Here is an 18,656-nt window from a genome sequence, read left to right on the forward strand (position 1 = left end):
TCTTTTCCTCCCTCTCTCTCTCTCTCTCTCTCTCTCTCTCTCTCTCTCTCTCTCTCTCTCTCTCTCTCTCTCTCTCTCTCTCACTCTCACTCTCACTCTCACTCTCTCTCTCTCACTCTCTCTCTATTGTTTACGGCAGATGTAGAAGAGTAGCATTTGACTTTTGAAATACCATTCTTGAAATGAGACGATGCTATCTGTCTCTCTGCAGACGGTATGTAGTATGTACCAAAAACCACCAGTGTGTTACCGTTCTCCCTTCCAAAAACATCTGCTGATTTAACACTTTTTGTATAGGGTTTTTGTTTGGACCATATAAGACCTTGTCGACTGTATTCAGTCATGATCAGGCCCAGATCTCTGCAAAATCTAAAAATATATATTTTTTATTATTTTATTTTTATTTTAACATTATTCTAGCTAGAAATAATAAGAATGTTGTATTATCATCTCAGTTTAACACATTTTACAATATTTAAATCCATTCCACATAATTCCATTATTTCCCCTCCAAAAAATATATATAATACGTTTTGGCAGTGACTAGTGTTACTAGTTCATCACATTAAGTGCTTTTTAATAAATATTTGGAGATTTTGTCTGGATCTGGGAATGATCAAAGTCAGTAAATGTTACATCAAAATGTAAACTAATGATCCTGCAAGATTCATTTGTCAAAACCTGACAGTGTGTGTGTTTAAAACAAGCATGTAATCTTGTTCGGAATCTCATCAAACAGGTTTAATCTCACTGTATCTGGCAGAAAGTGAGGGAGTGAAAGAGAGCTGAGGAGGGAGGAGCAGATCAGAGCACCAAAAACAAACCACATGTAAGATTTCTATCAGACCTGTCCTAAACCACTGAATCTCTCCTGGATATACAGCACAAGGACGGAGCGACACACCACTGGAAAAGGAAGAACGAGTCTTACAGAGGTAATTTACTCAGAGATTTCTGGTACTATACGTTTTATGACTTAGTTTGTCTGTGATCTTCATGCATCCACTAAAAATCACTTTCGGGCGAGCTGGTTAAAGGGATAGTTCACCCAAAAATTTAAATTCTGTCATTAATTACTCGCCCCTATGACTTTCAATCATCTTTAGAACACAAATAAAGATCTTTTTAATGAAATCTGAGAGATTTCTGTCCCTCATTGACAGCTACACAACTGCCACTAGAACTACCAAAGCAGTCATTTTTTTTTACTCTTTTAAAATTTTGCATTGTAATAAATATGATGAAATAAAACCCATGTAACTATAGTACCCTGACTTTTCCTAAATGTGTCTATTTTATTCTATCATTGTTATTTTATTAAAATTACAAGACACAAAAGAGTATTTCTAACAGTCATATTGACCGTATGCATTTTTTTGTGAGTTTCTTAGCCCATACATAGGCTAATATAGGCTAAAATATTCGCCCTGATAAAATAGAAAATAGATATTTCATGAAATAAAACAAAGTAATTAGGCTATAATTTCTTGGCGACAGTGCAAAATCCTGCATCATCAGCTGTGCCAACCACAAGAGCACTCCCGCTAAATCCGCCTAGCAGAGCAGCATGAAACCGCAAAATCAGTTCATTTTCTCATAGTTTATTATATTTTCATATTCTTTTCCTGTGACGGTTTAGAATGACTGGTTTGGCCAGTTTGGGGCATATGCGTTTCATATGTGCCCATAAAGGTTTTACCTACGCTTTGAAATACATATTGGCGATGTTTTTGTAATTTATTGTATTCTAATATCCAAGGATGAATACATTTGTTTTCATTTTACAAAGAAAGTAATAGAAAATTGATCAATTTCGACTTTTTATCTGTAATTACAATAGGTAATTCTGTACAATAGGTGTTCTATGGTTGTCGATTAACTAATATATTTTCACATACATTAGAATTAAAATGTAGTGTTCTGATATTTATTATAATTACCTATCCTAACATTACAGATCCATTTATTCTTAGATTTGATATAACTTAAAGAAATTATATGCAAATAATGTATGAGCAGTCAGAATGACTGCTATAGCCATTATAGTAGTTATAGAATTCCAGTAGTTCTAGTGTTAAGTTCCAGAAAGGTAGGAAATGCATAATTTACCACTTTATTCACAAAATATTAATCTCCAGCGCGCGTTAACGTCAACCCAGCATGCATGCATCGTGGTGCTCTCGAGAGTAATATTTTGTAAATAGTGTTAAATTGTGTTTTTTTGCATTAAACGACTAGAGTCACATTAATTACTTTAATGATGTCTTTTGCTACCTTTCTGGGGCTTGAAAGTGGTAGTTGCATAGGCTGTCAATGGAGGGACAGAAAGCTTTCATTAAAAAGATCTTCATTTGTGTTCCGATGATGAACGAAAGTCTTACGGGTTTGGAACGACATGAGGGTGAGTAATTACTGACAGAATTTTCATATTTGCGTGAACTAACTCTTTAAAAGTCATTGGGAAAATGGTCAATTGAGAAATTGGATCATGTTTAGCAGATGTAACTTGGTTTGATATTTTTATTTGCATTCAGCTTAAAAAAAAACTTTGGGCGCCACTGACAGAATGGTAGTCGGAAGTACAACTGAATGGTTGTATTTGTGTGCATGTGTTGATTTCCTCAGTTGGAAATAGATTTGGATTCCCAGAACCCATCTAGCTGCAGATGGCTAAGATACTTGGAAAATAAGGAACATTCCAGTGAAGCAGAAGAACTGAAACGTGATGAGCTCTTACACAATATGTGCACACTTTAGCCAGTAGTGCCTCATTCCAGTGTGAAACTGCTAATTAGAGGTGAGAACACCATTTTCTCAATCTAGTGTGTTTAGAAACTCAATGAAACTCACCCTGAACCTAAGACTATTACTATTAACATCCAATAATCCTATAGGTTGCATTTGTCATGTTCCCATTCTTTCAGGTCAACACAGAAACGAATGTCAAGTCATACCAACTGAAATTATTTGTATTGGTATAGCCCAATTTGTCAGGTTGATTTTAGTCAGAGTGACTAACATTTTTACTTATTGTTGGATAGTACCACATGAAGCACATTTTTAGGATACCTTTTTGTACAGTGATGTTAGTTATTGATACTCAATGCATTAACTAATGTTAAAGATCCCCTGTGGTGAAAATCAAGTTTTTAATGTTGTTTAGGTCTATGTGGACATATAACCATGTGCAAATTCGTCATTCAACAACACCATTGCTAAGTATTTTCACCTTAAAACTGCAGTGAACCAAAGACGGTATCAAAAATAGGGTTTGAAATCGTCCGTTTCCTACCGTCACATATAAACAATCCCATCAACATGCGGGGCCGGGCTTTTCCTGTCATTAATGAGCAAGAACACCTTTAAAGACGCGCCCTCGAGTTGTTCCAATTCCAAACCTGTATGAGTTTCTTCTGCTGAACACAAGAGAAGATATGTTGAAGAATGTCAGTTTATGGGCCTGTAGGAAGCTCAGACGTGAAGGAGATTGTGTTGAATCTTCAGCAGGATTCTTTATTGAGAACACGAGTATCTGCAGTCATCAAGTCTAGCTAAGGGTACTTTACATGGTATCTTATAGGCGTTCAGTGGGCAGTCCTTAAATGTATTGACCTTACACACAGCCTTAGAAGTGACTGCTAAACCAAAAGCATCTAAAGACAATACAGAAAATCACCTCTGGTCATGAAACTCCAGCAGATCTATCTCAAAAGAATTCAACCAACAGGATCGATGGGTTAGACAACATTATCAAAAGGTTTAAGCACCATCTAGTTCTGAGAACTAAGACTATGTAAACATTAACTCATAGTTTGACTCTCAGTAGGAAGATCAAAGACTGACAAAACCAACTCACTGGAAACTCTATCAGTAAACTGATCTGATGCCATTATGTTCACCTTGAATGCCCAAAACATTTTAGTTCACCGTAAGTTATCCATGTGATGTTATGTATGGATATAGGATCAGCAGATCTTAAACCGTTTCTTACATTTATAATTCCACAGGCCCCATTAATTTCCATAGTATCTTTTTTTTTCATACCATGGAAGTCATTTACTGTTTGGTTACCCATATTCTTCAAAATATCTTCTTTTGTGTTCAGCAGAAGGTGAGTAAATGATGACAACATTTTGGGTGAACTATCCCTTTAAGAAGGTACGGGGAAATCGGGTACATAAAGTGCTAAAGCGGGTGAGCTATGATGTATATTATGATGTTATGATTAACTATATGCCTCATAAGTTGTTCAAAGCGTTTCTTAGATTCAGATTTTTAGAAGACTTTTCATTTTTGTGAAACATTAGCAACACATTATTAGCTGTTTGATAACGTAGCCAAGCCAAAGGCTAATCATATCAATTACCGTTATGTGTTCAACGTTGTAGAGAGCGATACATAAAACGCATTACCATTCTGATACATGGACTTTTATAAAACGGTTAGTTCCAATCCTTGATTCTGATTGGTCAATAGCTGTGCTTTATTCACGATAAAACACGGCTATGACCGCTTCACCCAACGGTTCTATGTATCACTACACAACACCCCTAGCAACCACTCTTAGCAACTTAAACAGATGTTTCATCTCATTGATATTGTTCATTTAAAGCTAGAGCAGAGCATTGTGAGAGATCGAGTAAGCGAGTGTACCTGCATTTACAGTAGACGTAGCATTTTCCTTCAGGTCAGTCCTATATTCATAATAAAAAAATGCGTTTGAATGTCCGCTGCATATTTTGTCCTTTTAACAGTCATGGGGTTTTCCGTGCATAACGTTAGTCATCTGTCAGTTGCGTCTGTCTTCTCCGTGATCACAAGTTCGAGTCCTTTCAAAAGCCTTCTCTACAGACTCACTCACTCACTCACTCATAAAGACAGTCTTTGCCGCCATCTATTGGCGAAATAATATATGTAACTTCTGTTGCTGTTCACGTTCCGGGACTATTTTTTCCAGCGGAAGGCAGGCTTTTAGTGATTTTACTTCATGAAAGTTGCATAGATACATATTTTTCGGCTTTAATATTTTTATTGTGTGGCAACCGTTTTATAAAAGCAATAAGGTACTCGAGGCAAGTGCTGTATCGTGAATAAGTAACGGCTGAAGGGGTTGCAGGCACTCCGCTTCGCGTCGTGCCTAACAACGCCCTCCAGCCGTTACTTATTCACGATACAGCACAGCCTCTCGTACCTTATTGCTTACGTATAGCCTGTATAATTCACTCTCACACTTCTGAATCAGTTTCTGATTCAAACATATATGAATGAAATAAACTAATATTTCCACTTGCCATCGTGTAGCGTTTACTACAGTAAAGTTAGACGAGTGGCTCATGTATTCTGAGCTGGTGTGAGTGAGTGGAGGCGGGGACTAATTTGCATATTCATTGATCTGCATAAATTAAGTAAGGGTGTAGAGTTACATTCGAACTATTTTAAGGCATGAAGAAATTATTTTCACTGGAAAAACATTTAAATATGTATTTTTGATTCTCAAAAATGAGTTTTAAAGGGATAGTTCACCCAAAAATGAAAATTCTGTCAGTATTTACTCGCCCTCATGTTGTTCAACCCCGTTAGACTTTCGGTCATCTTCGGAACACAAATTAAGATATTTTTGATTAAATCTGAGAGCTGGATCACTCCTCCATAGGCTTCTAAGGGATCGAATCTGGCCGGCCCAAAAGTTATGAAAGACATCGTTAAAATAGTCCGAGTGACTACAGTGGCTCAATCTTAAGTTTATCAAGCCACGGGAATACTTTTTGTGCGCAAAAAAAACAAACAAAAATAACGACTTTATTCAACTATTCATTTCCTTCGCTGTACGGCCGTGATATTTCACGTAGTGATATTGCGCAAAGCTTCTAGGTTGTACGTCACGCATCACACACATGACCAGCGTTGGCCAATAGTGAGCCTACGTGTGACGTGCAACCTAGAAGCTTTGCGCAATATCACTACGTGAAATATCACGGCCCACAGAGAAGGAAATGATTAGTTGAATAAAGTTATTTATTCAACTATAAAAAAATATATAGTTAATATAGTTATAGTCAGACTTATATAATAAGTCGTTATTTTTGTTTGTTTTTTTGCTCACAAAAAGTATTCTCGTCGCTTGATAAACTTAAGATTGAGCCACTGTAGTCACTCGGACTATTTTAACGATGTCTTTCATAACTTTTGGGCCGGCCAGATTCAATCCCTTAAGAAGCCTATATGGAGGAGTGATCCAGCTCTCAGATTTAATCAAAAATATCTTAATTTGTGTTCCGAAGATGAACGAAAGTCTTACGGGGTTGAACAACATGAGGGTGAGTAAATACTGACAGCATTTTCATTTTTGGGTGAACTAACCCTTTAAGGGATGAAATTATTGACTGCAGAGAGACAAATTAGACCTTATTGTAAAGTGTAAAATTTCCTACCCATGTCATGCAGCCAAATATGTAGATTTCCATTAATTTCTGCTTTTTTCTCTCACTTTCATCTCTTATCTTGCCATTTTCCTGCTTTCCCTCTGCACAGCCATGCCATTCTCACGCAGCTTCTTGTCTGAAGAGCAGCTGCTGTGTTCAATATGCTTAGATGTGTTCGACAATCCGGTGTCCACGCCATGCGGCCACAGCTTCTGCATGACCTGCATCAGGCACTACTGGGACACAGCGAAGCTCTGCCAGTGCCCTCTCTGCAAGCAGTCCTTCAAGAGAAAGCCCGATCTCCACATTAATCGGACTCTACGCGAGATCACCGAACAGTTTAAGCATATGATGGCAAACCCGGGGGACCCTGGGGGGGTCGGGGCAGCTGTAGAGGCTGAAGAAGAGGGGAAAAAACCAGAGCCAGGCCACCGTCCAGGTTATCTTCTTGAAGAAATGAAGCAGAGATTATCAAGCAGGTCTAAACAAACACCGAACACGGATACTAATGGCACCCAGTTACCTGTTTTTGCCAGACAGCTGTCCCTGCGAAGGTATACCCTGAGTGGGGCGGCAGATGCCATGAAAGTGCCCCTTTGTCCAAAACATCACCGTAACCTGGAGCTGTTCTGCCTGTCGGATCTGGAATGCATTTGTATTGAGTGTGGACAAACCGAACACCAATCACACGACATCGCATGTGCCGAGAAAGAGTGGCGCAGTTATAAGGTAGGATGAAATGAGGAATAAGAGTCTGTGTGGAATATAACAAACAGTGTTGGGGGTAACTTGTAATCAATGACTTTTTTTTCCAAGTAACTAGTAAAGTAACACTGCTTTTAAATGTACAACAAAAACGCAAGCAACAGCTCTTTAATCCACATGTTGAGAGAAATCGTGAGTGAGTGCAGAGGTGTTGTGTGTGTGAACATAGTTCTGGACTAAATGTGAACATGCATTTACTGTTCTCACTTGCACTAAAACACATTCAGTATTCCTCAAAATAAATAATACCGGGTAAAATTGTCCATATTACTCAAACCTGTAATAATTAAATATGTCACAAATATACTTTATGTATTTAATATCACTTTATTGTGACATTATAAAGACATTATTAACCAATGTCTTTGCTGCTGACCTTCGAATAAGCAAAAAAAAATACTTTAGATAAACAGCACATTTAAATTTGTGTTGAATTTTCTTTTAAAATCCAGGATGGCAGCACAGCTGACAGATTTGAGTTGCGCCCTCTACTGTACAGGCGAGAATTTGCATTTCCATCAGCCTGAGGCTTATTCATTTCACTTTTGTTGTGAAAGGGCCTTTATTTTTGGCAACAAAAAAGAATAAATTTATTGAAAAACAAGCAAGCCCAGCCAGAGGAGAAAAAATGCAAAAAAGTAATGTAATGCACTTTACTTTCCATAATGCAATTAGTTACTTCGTAGAGAGTAACGCAATCTTAAAGGGTTAGTTCACCCAAAAATGAAAATTCTGTCAGTAATTACTCACCCTCATGTTGTTCCAACCCCGTAAGACCTTCGTTCATCTTCGGAACACGAATTAAGATATTTTTGATGAAATCTGAGAGCTGGATCACTCCTCCATAGGCTTCTTCAGGGATTGAACTTGCCGGCCTCGAAAAGTTATTAAAGACATCGTTAAAATAGTCCAAATGACTACAGTGGCTCAATCTTAAGTTTATCAAGCGACGAGAATACTTTTTGTGCGCAAAAACAAACAAAAGTAACGGCTTTATTTTAACTATTCATGTCCATCTCTGTGGGCCTGGAGTCAGTTCACTAGTGTAATAGCGTAAGCTTCTGTTGTTGTGCGTCACACGCATCACGCACATGACCAGCGTCGGCCAATAGTGAGCCTACGTGTGACGTAGCTCTACGGAATCACACTACGTTAACTGACTAGAGGCCCAAAGAGAAGGACATAAATAGTTGAAATAAAGTCGTTATTTTTGTTTGTTTTTTGCGCACAAAAAGTATTCTCGTCGCTTGATAAACTTAAGATTGAGCCACTGTAGTCACTCGGACTATTTTAACGATGTCTTTAATAACTTTTCGAGGCCGACAAGTTCAATCCCTGAAGAAGCCTATGGACTAGTATGGAGGAGTGATCCAGCTCTCAGATTTCATCAAAAATATCTTAATTTGTGTTCCGAAGATGAACGAAGGTCTTACGGGGTTGGAACAACATGAGGGCGAGTAATTACTGACAGAATTTTCATTTTGGGGTGAACTATCCCTTTAATGCATTACTTTTAAAAGTAACTTTCCCCAACTCTGGAAGTATAAATAAAACCCCTCACACCTCACTGGCCCCCAAACTATTACATTATTTTTATTATATAACTGTTATTGTATATTAATATTTTAATTATTATATATTACTGTGCTCTTAATTTTTATGTCCTCTTAAAAATATGTAGCATTTGCAAACTAATGAAGTAACTTAGTAATTACTTTTATCCAACTGCGGTCAGTGGAGTTCATTTCATTAAGTGGTAAATTCATTTTAAATGGTAAAAATAAAACAAAATAAATGACAGATTTCTTCAATAATTTAATTCAATAATTTAATTTAAATTAAATCTTTAGATTAAATTATTAAATTAAATAACTAAATAAATAGATATAAATACATAAATGTAACATTTCTTGTTTTGAAAAATGTGCGTGTGCTGTCAATCTATAAAATAAATAAATTAAATAATAAATGAAAATGTAACATTTCTTGCTTAAAGGTGTGCTTGTGCTATCAATTTTTTAAATAAAATGCAAAATTCCACTTGGTTTTATTTTAACTAAACCAATGGCATTCATACATTTGGAAGTGTGACTTCAGTGTCCACATACTGGTACTCGTTTGGGTCCACTGAGTATTACTGATATGGGCAGAGATCTTTGGCCACTACTATGATTCAAAAACAAGGAGCTGTCATTCTTAAAAAAAAAAAAAAGAATAATAATATTTGTGATGTAAAAATGTACATGAAGCTCTGATATTGCTTAAGCACTGGTTTGGAGCTATATTAATATAATGTATGTAGCATTACTGGTAAAATCTGGGCCACTTCCTGCTGCATCATTTCCTGTTTACTTTCACACAGATGAAGATTTCTACCACAGAGACAGAGATACAGGAGATGACCAGGGAGAGGATGCAGAAGGTGGAGGAGATCAAACAATCACTAGTTGACGTCAAAGTGAGTTTACACAGTAGCTTTCACTTGTTTACTTTTCATCATCCCACAACAATAAAAATCCCCCACTTCTTCGAGAAAAGTGAACCGCTGTGGTTACCTGCAGTGTAAATCCAGCTCTTCTCCTCCAGAAGCTGTCCGAGGGCGAGGTGCAGCGCAGCATGCAGGTGTTCGGAGCACTGATGGCTTCTCTCGAGCGCAGCCAGGCCGAGCTGCTGGAAGTGACGGAGATGAACCGGCACTCGGCGGAGCACCAGGCGGAGCTCATGATCCGAGAGCTGGAGCTGGAGATCACGGAGATGAGGAGGAGAAGCGCAGCGCTGGCTAAACTGGCCCAGACTGACAATTTTGTCACTGGACTGAAGGTCTGTAATGTGTCAAGAGAACATGCCTTGAAGTGTGCATCAGATTTCATTTGAGACCCATCTTTTCAGTCTCTTCTCTTCGACTATTTAGTCTATTTTCAAATATCATAGAGCTCTTTTGACATGAGCCAATAAGAAATCACCTCAATGCCCACATAGTAAAGCCACTCACAACACCGTGGAATGTTTTGCTCTGACAAGCACCATTCTAATATATATATATATACAGTGCCTTGTGAAAGTATTCGGCCCCCTTGAACTTTTCGACCTTTTGCCACATTTCAGGATTCAAACATAAAGATTTAAAACTGTAATTTTTTTTGTGAAGAATCAACAACAAGTGGGACACAATCATGAATTGGAACGAAATTTATTGGATATTTCAAACTTTTTTAACAAATAAAAAACTGAAAAATTGGGCGTGCAAAATACTTTGTAGCGCCCCCTTTTGCAACGATTACAGCTGTAAGTCGCTTGGGGTATGTCTCTATCAGTTTTGCACATCGAGAGACTGACATTTTTGCCCATTCCTCCTTGCAAAACAGCTCGAGCTCAGTGAGGTTGGATGGAGAGCGTTTGTGAACAGCAGTTTTCAGTTCTTTCCACAGATTCTCGATTGGATTCAGGTCTGGACTTTGACTAGGCCATTCTAACACCTGGATATGTTTACTTGTGAACCATTGTAGATTTTGCTTTATGTTTTGGATCATTGTCTTGTTGGAAGACAAATCTCCGTCCCAGTCTCAGGTCTTTTGCAGACTCCATCAGGTTTTCTTCCAGAATGGTCCTGTATTTGGCTCCATCCATCTTCCCATCAATTTTAACCATCTTCCCTGTCCCTGCTGAAGAAAAGCAGGCCCAAACCATGATGCTGCCACCGCCATGTTTGACAGTGGGGATGGTGTGTTCAGGGTGATGAGCTGTGTTGCTTTTACGCCAAACATAACGTTTTGCATTGTTGCCAAAAAGTTCGATTTTGGTTTCATCTGACCAGAGCACCTTCTTCCACATGTTTGGTGTGTCTCCCAGGTGGCTTGTGGCAAACTTTAAACGACACTTTTTATGGATATCTTTAAGAAATGGCTTCCTTCTTGCCACTCTTCCATAAAGGCCAGATTTGTGCAGTATACGACTGATTGTTGTCCTATGGACAGAGTCTCCCACCTCAGCTGTAGATCTCTGCCGTTCATCCAGAGTGATCATTGGCCTCTTGGCTGCATCTCTGATCAGTCTTCTCCTTGTATGAGCTGAAAGTTTAGAGGGACGGCGGGGTCTTGGTAGATTTGCAGTGGTCTGATACTCCTTCCATTTCAACATTATCGCTTGCACAGTGCTCCTTGGGATGTTTAAAGCTTGGGAAATCTTTCTGTATCCAAATCCGGCTTTAAACTTCTCCACAACAGTATCTCGGACCTGCCTGGTGTGTTCCTTGTTCTTCATGATGCTCTCTGTGCTTTAAACGGACCTCTGAGACTATCACAGAGCAGGTGCATTTATACGGCGACTTGATTACACACAGGTTGATTCTATTTATCATCATTAGTCACTTAGGTCAAGATTGGATCATTCAAAGATCCTCACTGAACTTCTGGAGAGCGTTTTCTGCACTGAAAGTAAAGAGGCTGAATAATTTTGCTCGCCCAATTTTTCAGTTTTGTATTTGTTAATAAAGTTTGAAATATCCAATAAATTTCGTTCCACTTCATGATTGTGTCCCACCTGTTGTTGATTCTTCACATAAAAATACAGTTTTATATCTTTATGTTTGAAGCCTGAAATGTGGCAAAAGGGCGAAAAGTTCAAGGGGGCCGAATACTTTCAAAAGGCACTGTATATATATTAGAATTAATATATTAGGTCAAATGTGTTTTTGAAAGAAGTCTCTTATTCTCACCAAGGCTGCATGTTCTTAATTTAATCGAAAATACAATAAAAAATTGTGAAATATTATTACAATTTAAAATGACTGTTTTATATTTTAAAATTTCATTTATCCTATGATGTAAAGCTGAATTTTCAGCATCATTACTCCAGTCTTCAGTGTCACATGATCCTTTAGAAATCATTCTGATATGCTGATTTGCTGCTTATTATTATTGTTTATAAATATTTTTATAATTTTTTTTGAGAATTCTTTGATTATTAGAAAAAGTTTATAAAAAAGTATTCATTTGAAATATAAATATTTTGTAACAAATTTTTTTCTTTATTCTTTACTGTCAGTTTTGATTAATGTAATGCACCTTCCTGAATAAAAGCATTAATAAAAAAAAATACTGACCCCAAAATTTTGAACTGTAGGGTTAAAAAATACATCACTTTTTGAGCTAATAAATAGCTGAATTTTATATATATATATTTTAAATTAAGTTAATTAAATATTTTATTTAAAATTTTCCCCAAATGTTTAAAATGTTATTAAAAGTATGTATAATTGCATTTTTTTATATATATTTTCCAGTTGCCTTTCTTTAATTCTTTTGCCAATGCTATAATACTCACTTATACTCTTGTCTTGTGGCTGTAACCTGTTGCTTTCAGGCTATATTTGCCTTCATGCACAATTGTTATTTTGTACTTGTTTACTTATATATTTTCAGTGTTATCCTTGCACTATTAAGCTATTTATTGAATTTGCACTATATTATTATAACCTCCAGCACACATACTTTATCTTGCATATATTTTATCATGTTGACATATACTTGAATGTTATACTGGACTGCTGATTTTTATAATTAGTTATATCTGATATTGTGTGTATTGGTGTGTTCTCTGTTGTATAAGCTACTGAATGCCTTGAATTTCCTTTGTCAATCCAGACATTTCATAATGGGCAAACTATAGAGAGATAATAAGCATGCCACTTTAAACACCAAGCTCAATAATTGCTCTTGGTCTTCTCCAACAGGGCTACTCTGATGTCAGTACTCCCATGTCAAAGAAAGACTGGACGGGTGTATCGCTGACCTGTGACCTTGGAACTAAAGCAATTTACGCCTCAGTCTGTCAGCTACTGGAACAATATAAGCAGGAGCTTCAGAAACTGCCTGCAGTCTGTGAGTGACACCTGTCAAACACTAAACTACAGCGCCATCTAGTGGCGGATGCTCCTGCATGCAGTGACATCGTTTCTTTCTGTTCTAGGCCTCTCTGTGTCCGCTAACCAATCACCATTGAAGTCACACCCAAGTAAGATTGCAAGTGTTTATCATACCATAATTTGTTATATAACTACTGATGTAGAATTACGAAATGCATTTTTCTTTTCAATAACATGTTCTTCTTTCAATGTTTTGCAGAAGTGAAGAGAGTACAGGAATATGCAGGTATGAGTTATAGATTACATTTTATTGCAGTGTATATATAAGCAGGCACTATATATAGTTTTTTTCTTCCTCTAGGCTTAATTACAGCTTTGCCCTCTTGTATAAAGTCCTAAATAGTTGAAATAACAGTTTATATTGTTTGTTGATTCCTGCACATCATATCACCTGGATCCCCTGTGTTTAGGAAGGTCAAAATAACTTAATTTCTGTTGTTCTTGTGCAAGAACATGACATGTCAAACAGTATGACATGATATACTTAATTAAACTATATTAAACAGAATTTTTCTGATTGGCTTGACCCATTATTTGCCAAATCCAATTTTTCTATATAAAATAAATATTGAATTGCATAATATTTAATAAAATTCCAGTTAGAATTTTTATATAGTACAAGAATATTTAATCACAATTATATTACATTTTTATGTGTGTCTCTATTCAAAAGTTTGGGGTCGGTATGATTTATTTCATGTTCGTAAAAAGAAGTCTCTTCTGCTCACCAAAGCCGCTTTTATTTGATTTAAAAATACAGTATAAACAGTAATATTGTGAAATAATATTGCAATTTAAAATAACTGTTTTCTGCTTTAATATATCAAATAAATAAAATAAAATAAAAAATATATATATATTCCTGTAATGAAAAGCGGAATTTTCAGCATCATTACTCGAAGATCTTGACCAAAATATGTGTGCACCTCTTGATGGAAATAACATCTAAACATTTATATTAGGGCTGTCAAATGATTAATCACGATTAATCACATCCAAAATAAAAGTTTTTTTTACATAATATATGTGGGTGCACTGTGTATAATTATTTTGTATATATATAAATACACACACATGCATGTATATTTAAGAAAAAAATATTATTTATATATAAAATATTTATATTTATATATAATATAAATTATATATAAATCTATATACAGTATATACATGAAAATATTTCTTAAATATATACAAGCATGTGTGTGTATTTATATATATATAAAATAATTATACACAGTGCACCCACATATATTATGTAAAAAAAAAACTTTTATTTTGGATGTGATTAATCACGATTAATCATTTGACAGCCCTAATTTATTTCCATCAAGAGGTTCTTCATGCTCCTCCCAACCATTCTTTCATAATTTGAGCCTGATGAATCTTGACATTGTCAACCTGGAATATGGCCATGATGTGTCTTCCTACATGGTTGTTTAAGAAATGAAAAGCTACACACTCCATCAATTAGAGTTGGAAGAACTGTTACCAAACATAACATGCTAGAAACATAATAACCACAGCAATTATGATCCAATCATAGACTCTTTTAAATCCAAACTATATTCTAAACATAACTTTTTCCATCAGTTGATGTGACCCTGGACTCCAGCACTGCTCATCCACGTCTCCTCCTATCAGAAGACAAGAAGAAGGTGTGGTGCGGTGAAAGGCACCAACATGTTCCCAACAACCGTGACCGCTTTGACCGTGTAGTCTGTGTTCTGGGGCGCGAGGGCTTCAGCGGGGGTCGACACTACTGGGAGGTAGAGGTCGATGGAAAGACCGACTGGGACCTGGGGGTGGCCAGTCATTCCAGCAACAGGAAAGGTAAGATCACAGTCAGCCCCAGCAACGGCTACTGGTTTCTTAGCTTGCGGGACAAGAACAACTTTGCCTTCAGGACTGAGCCTTCCACTGCCCTTCCCCTCAGCCTGAAGCCTCAGAAGATTGGGCTGTTTGTGGACTACGAAAAAGGCCAAGTGTCCTTTTATAATGTGGACGCAAAGATGCACATCTACACGTTCATGGACAACTTCTCTGAGACCATTTATCCGTTCTTCAGTCCCTGTACCAACAAAACAGGCAAAAATGATGCTCCGCTGGTGATCACGCCTGTCCAGTGACTTGAGAAGGTTTTGTGACCAAACATCTGCTCCATAATGTTTTGGGCTTTTCTTTTTTGCCTAACAAATAGCCTTTTCATACCAACAAATCTTCTAATCTTTCTTATTCTATTAAAGTCGGCATTAAACAAAGGTTGCAAAAGTCTTTTATTCCCTATTGTGACATACATCCGAGTGAACCGGCTTCCTGAACAAGAAAAAATACAGAGCGGGACTTGATTTTGTCCTTTGGTTGTGGATTAGACGGTTGTGGTTTGCTATTGGTCGATCTCATGTGAGTGACAGGTTGCCCCGCCCTCACGCCAGTAAACGCATCATCAGAGAGGAGATGTTGCTGTAAGAAGGGAGGGGAACAGGGGGTACATACTTTGGTTAATTGCACTTTAATCATACACATAGCATTAAAAAAAATGTCCATTTTGATTTCATGGTGACTTTTATCTTTTCTTCAGAATAAAAAGACTAAAATAATAGGCCTACATATTTCTTGTTAATTAAACAAGACTGCACTGCAATCCACTTATTGTGTACACTGTATTACTTGTCAGGCATTGAAGATGAAGTTAGCCTAATACTTTAATAAAACCTGAATGTTAGTAAATTCATTTTAGTTTGTATCTTGTCCACCGTTAAAGGTTCATTTAGTCCACTCGTGTAATTCTCACACACTGCACCTTATGTTTCTGTTATGAAGTGTAATTGCGAGCATGATGAAATAAACATTTCAGTGTCAGATGGCAAGTTACTGCAGGTAATTTCTCTCTTTGTGACATTCCACCCTTTCTGTCTTTTTCTTTCTTCCTACCAAGACGAAAGTTCGCTACTGCTTACACTTACATCGTCAAATAGGCCTACATTGCAACCACCTCGTGTTTGTTAATGACACACTTAATCAACACCGTCTTTACATTGTTGTTTGTTTTACAGCTCTTATCTGGGTTACTCCCAACCAAATCATAACGGTATTTTCTCTGTACATCGTTCGTGTTGAAGCATGTCAAAAGTAACTGTCGGAGAGAAGATCCCCGAGGGCTGAGTGAGTGAGTTTCCTCAACGCACCGCCAGATGGCAGAACTACTGAGTGAATATTAACCGCACTCTTTTCCTCACTAACGTTTCCTAACGCAAACACGTGGTTTAAACGGGCCTACGTTACGTTTGTCCACGCCATCTATCCAAACGGCTCTTTATGAACTACGTAAAACAGACTTCACAGGAGTCGACATGTTTTTTCTTGCTAATATGTTAAACTGATCCATTTGGATCAGATATAAGGAAGGCCGGGGCTAGTTGTCACACAGGGATGTTGTCACAAAGGCAGTATACTGTGTTGCATAAATGTTTTACCTTTACATTTTGCTGAAAAGCTTTTAATAGACTGCTTAATGGCAGGTTTCATCGTGACAGCATGTCACAAGTGTTCAGTATCATGTTCAGTTAACTTTTTTTTTGTCTCTTGAGGGCATTAATAGTGGAAATGTTATATATATATATTTTTTACGTTTGTTCTTTTGTTTTGTAGCCAGGACTTTAAGATGTGTGTCTACTCGGAAATGAACTTTTAAAAGCAAGCTTAGAATTAAGCATATTCTCTGGAGAACAAATAGTATCTGTCTCCCCTGTACTTAATTCATCCATGCCTGTGTGTGTGTGTTTCATGTTAACCCTACATTATGGGGACACAACATCCCCACAAAGATGGCAATGTCCAAAATCCTTGATCCTTGTCAAAAACAGTGTGTTGTTTCTTTTTATTTAATAAAATCTTTTTTCTGACTCTCTAGCACCACATCTTTCTTATTAATGTCATGTTTAGTGTGTCTCGTTCTAAAACTAATGTATTACTTGCATACTAATTTAGTGCAACAGTAACTTATTGTAAAGGTGAACTTGGAAATACGCCATGTGAGCTGAAAAATATGTACATTGGGCATTCAGGGTTTTAAACTAAATAAAATTATGAATGAGGAACAGAAATTAAGGCCTTGGGAAAAAATGCCCAAGTATTTAAAATATAGGGGCAAAAAAAAGGTCTGTGCTGAATTATATTTTTTTAATACTTGATCTATTCTATTGATATTCTGTTCTAGGTCAATGAGTCCAGCATGGTTTAAATGCCTCTGTAGATACCAAGCCTTTATTGTCTTATAATATTTTGTGCATTATTTGCAATGTTTCTGCAAATAATTATTCAAACTTTGAATGAGTTGAATCAAATTATTCAGTTTAATGGAGGGATGGGAGGGGAGATGCTCTTGTGAAGTAAAATTCACCAACAAATCAATTCCATGTGGCAAAAAAGGCACTTAATAAAGAAATAAATAAAGATAGGGATTGTAATAATTAGTTACAAATAATTTTAGAAAGTTCGACAGATGAAAAAGAAAAAGCACCATGTGAACCTCAAGTTTCATCATGGCAGAATCACAGGTGTAACGAGCCAAACAGGAACGCTCTGATATAACAAAATCGACAGAATGAGAGAACATTTGTGAGAGATGACTATTACAATATTTAAATATAGTAACCAACATTCCTCACTAATACACTCTAGAATGTGGATCTGTGAGAAGAGTTCTTCCAAGCCTTCTCAGACCGCAAACTGTTTCTGGTCAACAGGTGTGACGCACGTTAAAGTCATGTCACAAATACTATAGGCAGAGAAATGTATGCTGGTCACAACTCCACCCAGCTGCGGAAAAAAAAGCCCATAGCTTTAGTAAAAGTCACCACCAGTCATTCTTATGGCTTAGAAGTAAATGAAGCGAAGCTCTGAGCAAGACGAGAAATGGGGGAAGGGATGGAGTGATTGTTAGAGAAATGGTCGTAGGCCGTTTATCAGGTTCAGCCTGAATGTACTGACTCTTGCCCTCCTGGCAGCTCTACTTGCATGGCAGCAAACGTCTCCGTCTCTGAGACCCATGTTTGAAACCGCAAAGTTACAGCGTCAAGTGCACGGGACTTCCGTCTTGTGGCTGAACTGATTTATAACGCTTTATAGAATGCAAGCCTTGCAGTTATGAATCTAGCTTACTGGGAATGTTGAATTTATAAATCCCTAGAAGTTTGAAAAATAGTGATAATTTATTAGTTTAATTCTGATGAAAGAGAGGTTGATGAAAAATGTAAAAAAAAAAAAAAAAACGTAAGCGAAAAGTTCTGCCTCAACCGCTCCAACAGCCCAGGTAGCATACCTGTCATTCTGCACACCTACACTCCTTTTTCTTTTTTTTTTTTTCTTTTTTCTTTTTTGCTCAAAGTCTTTCTCTTTCTCAATTGCAAAAAGGCTAAATCATCTCCTCATCTTTCCACCTGGTTGCTCTTTTTACCTAAGCCAGTTTTTTTACATTATGCTGATCGAGATTTTAACAGTAAAAGACTGTAAAAAAAAAGCTATAGAAGAAAACTGTTAGTTGG

At 36.9% G+C, this 18,656-nt stretch overlaps 1 protein-coding gene across 2 annotated transcripts; it reads left to right on the top strand.

The window, feature by feature from the left end:
- The first annotated feature begins 2,643 nt into the window (after nucleotides 1-2,643).
- LOC130091428 (E3 ubiquitin-protein ligase TRIM39) lies at nucleotides 2,644-15,371 on the top strand. 2 transcript variants are annotated; one of them, XM_056259313.1, is made up of 8 exons: nucleotides 2,644-2,797; nucleotides 6,532-7,151; nucleotides 9,550-9,645; nucleotides 9,774-10,007; nucleotides 12,919-13,066; nucleotides 13,155-13,199; nucleotides 13,310-13,336; nucleotides 14,704-15,371. In XM_056259313.1, exons 2-8 carry the CDS (start codon nucleotides 6,534-6,536, stop codon nucleotides 15,237-15,239), a joined length of 1,704 nt encoding a protein of 567 aa, XP_056115288.1. In that variant the 5' UTR covers nucleotides 2,644-2,797; nucleotides 6,532-6,533; the 3' UTR covers nucleotides 15,240-15,371. The 2 variants fall into 2 exon arrangements, with proteins under 2 accessions (XP_056115288.1, XP_056115289.1); XM_056259314.1 differs by having other exon boundaries at nucleotides 9,777-10,007.
- The last annotated feature ends 3,285 nt before the right edge of the window (nucleotides 15,372-18,656 follow it).

The sequence above is a fragment of the Rhinichthys klamathensis genome, unplaced genomic scaffold (assembly GCF_029890125.1).
Source record: "Rhinichthys klamathensis goyatoka isolate OS25496 unplaced genomic scaffold, OSU_Roscu_1.1 h1tg000165l_1, whole genome shotgun sequence".
In the NCBI taxonomy this organism is placed as follows: Eukaryota; Metazoa; Chordata; class Actinopteri; order Cypriniformes; family Leuciscidae; genus Rhinichthys; species Rhinichthys klamathensis.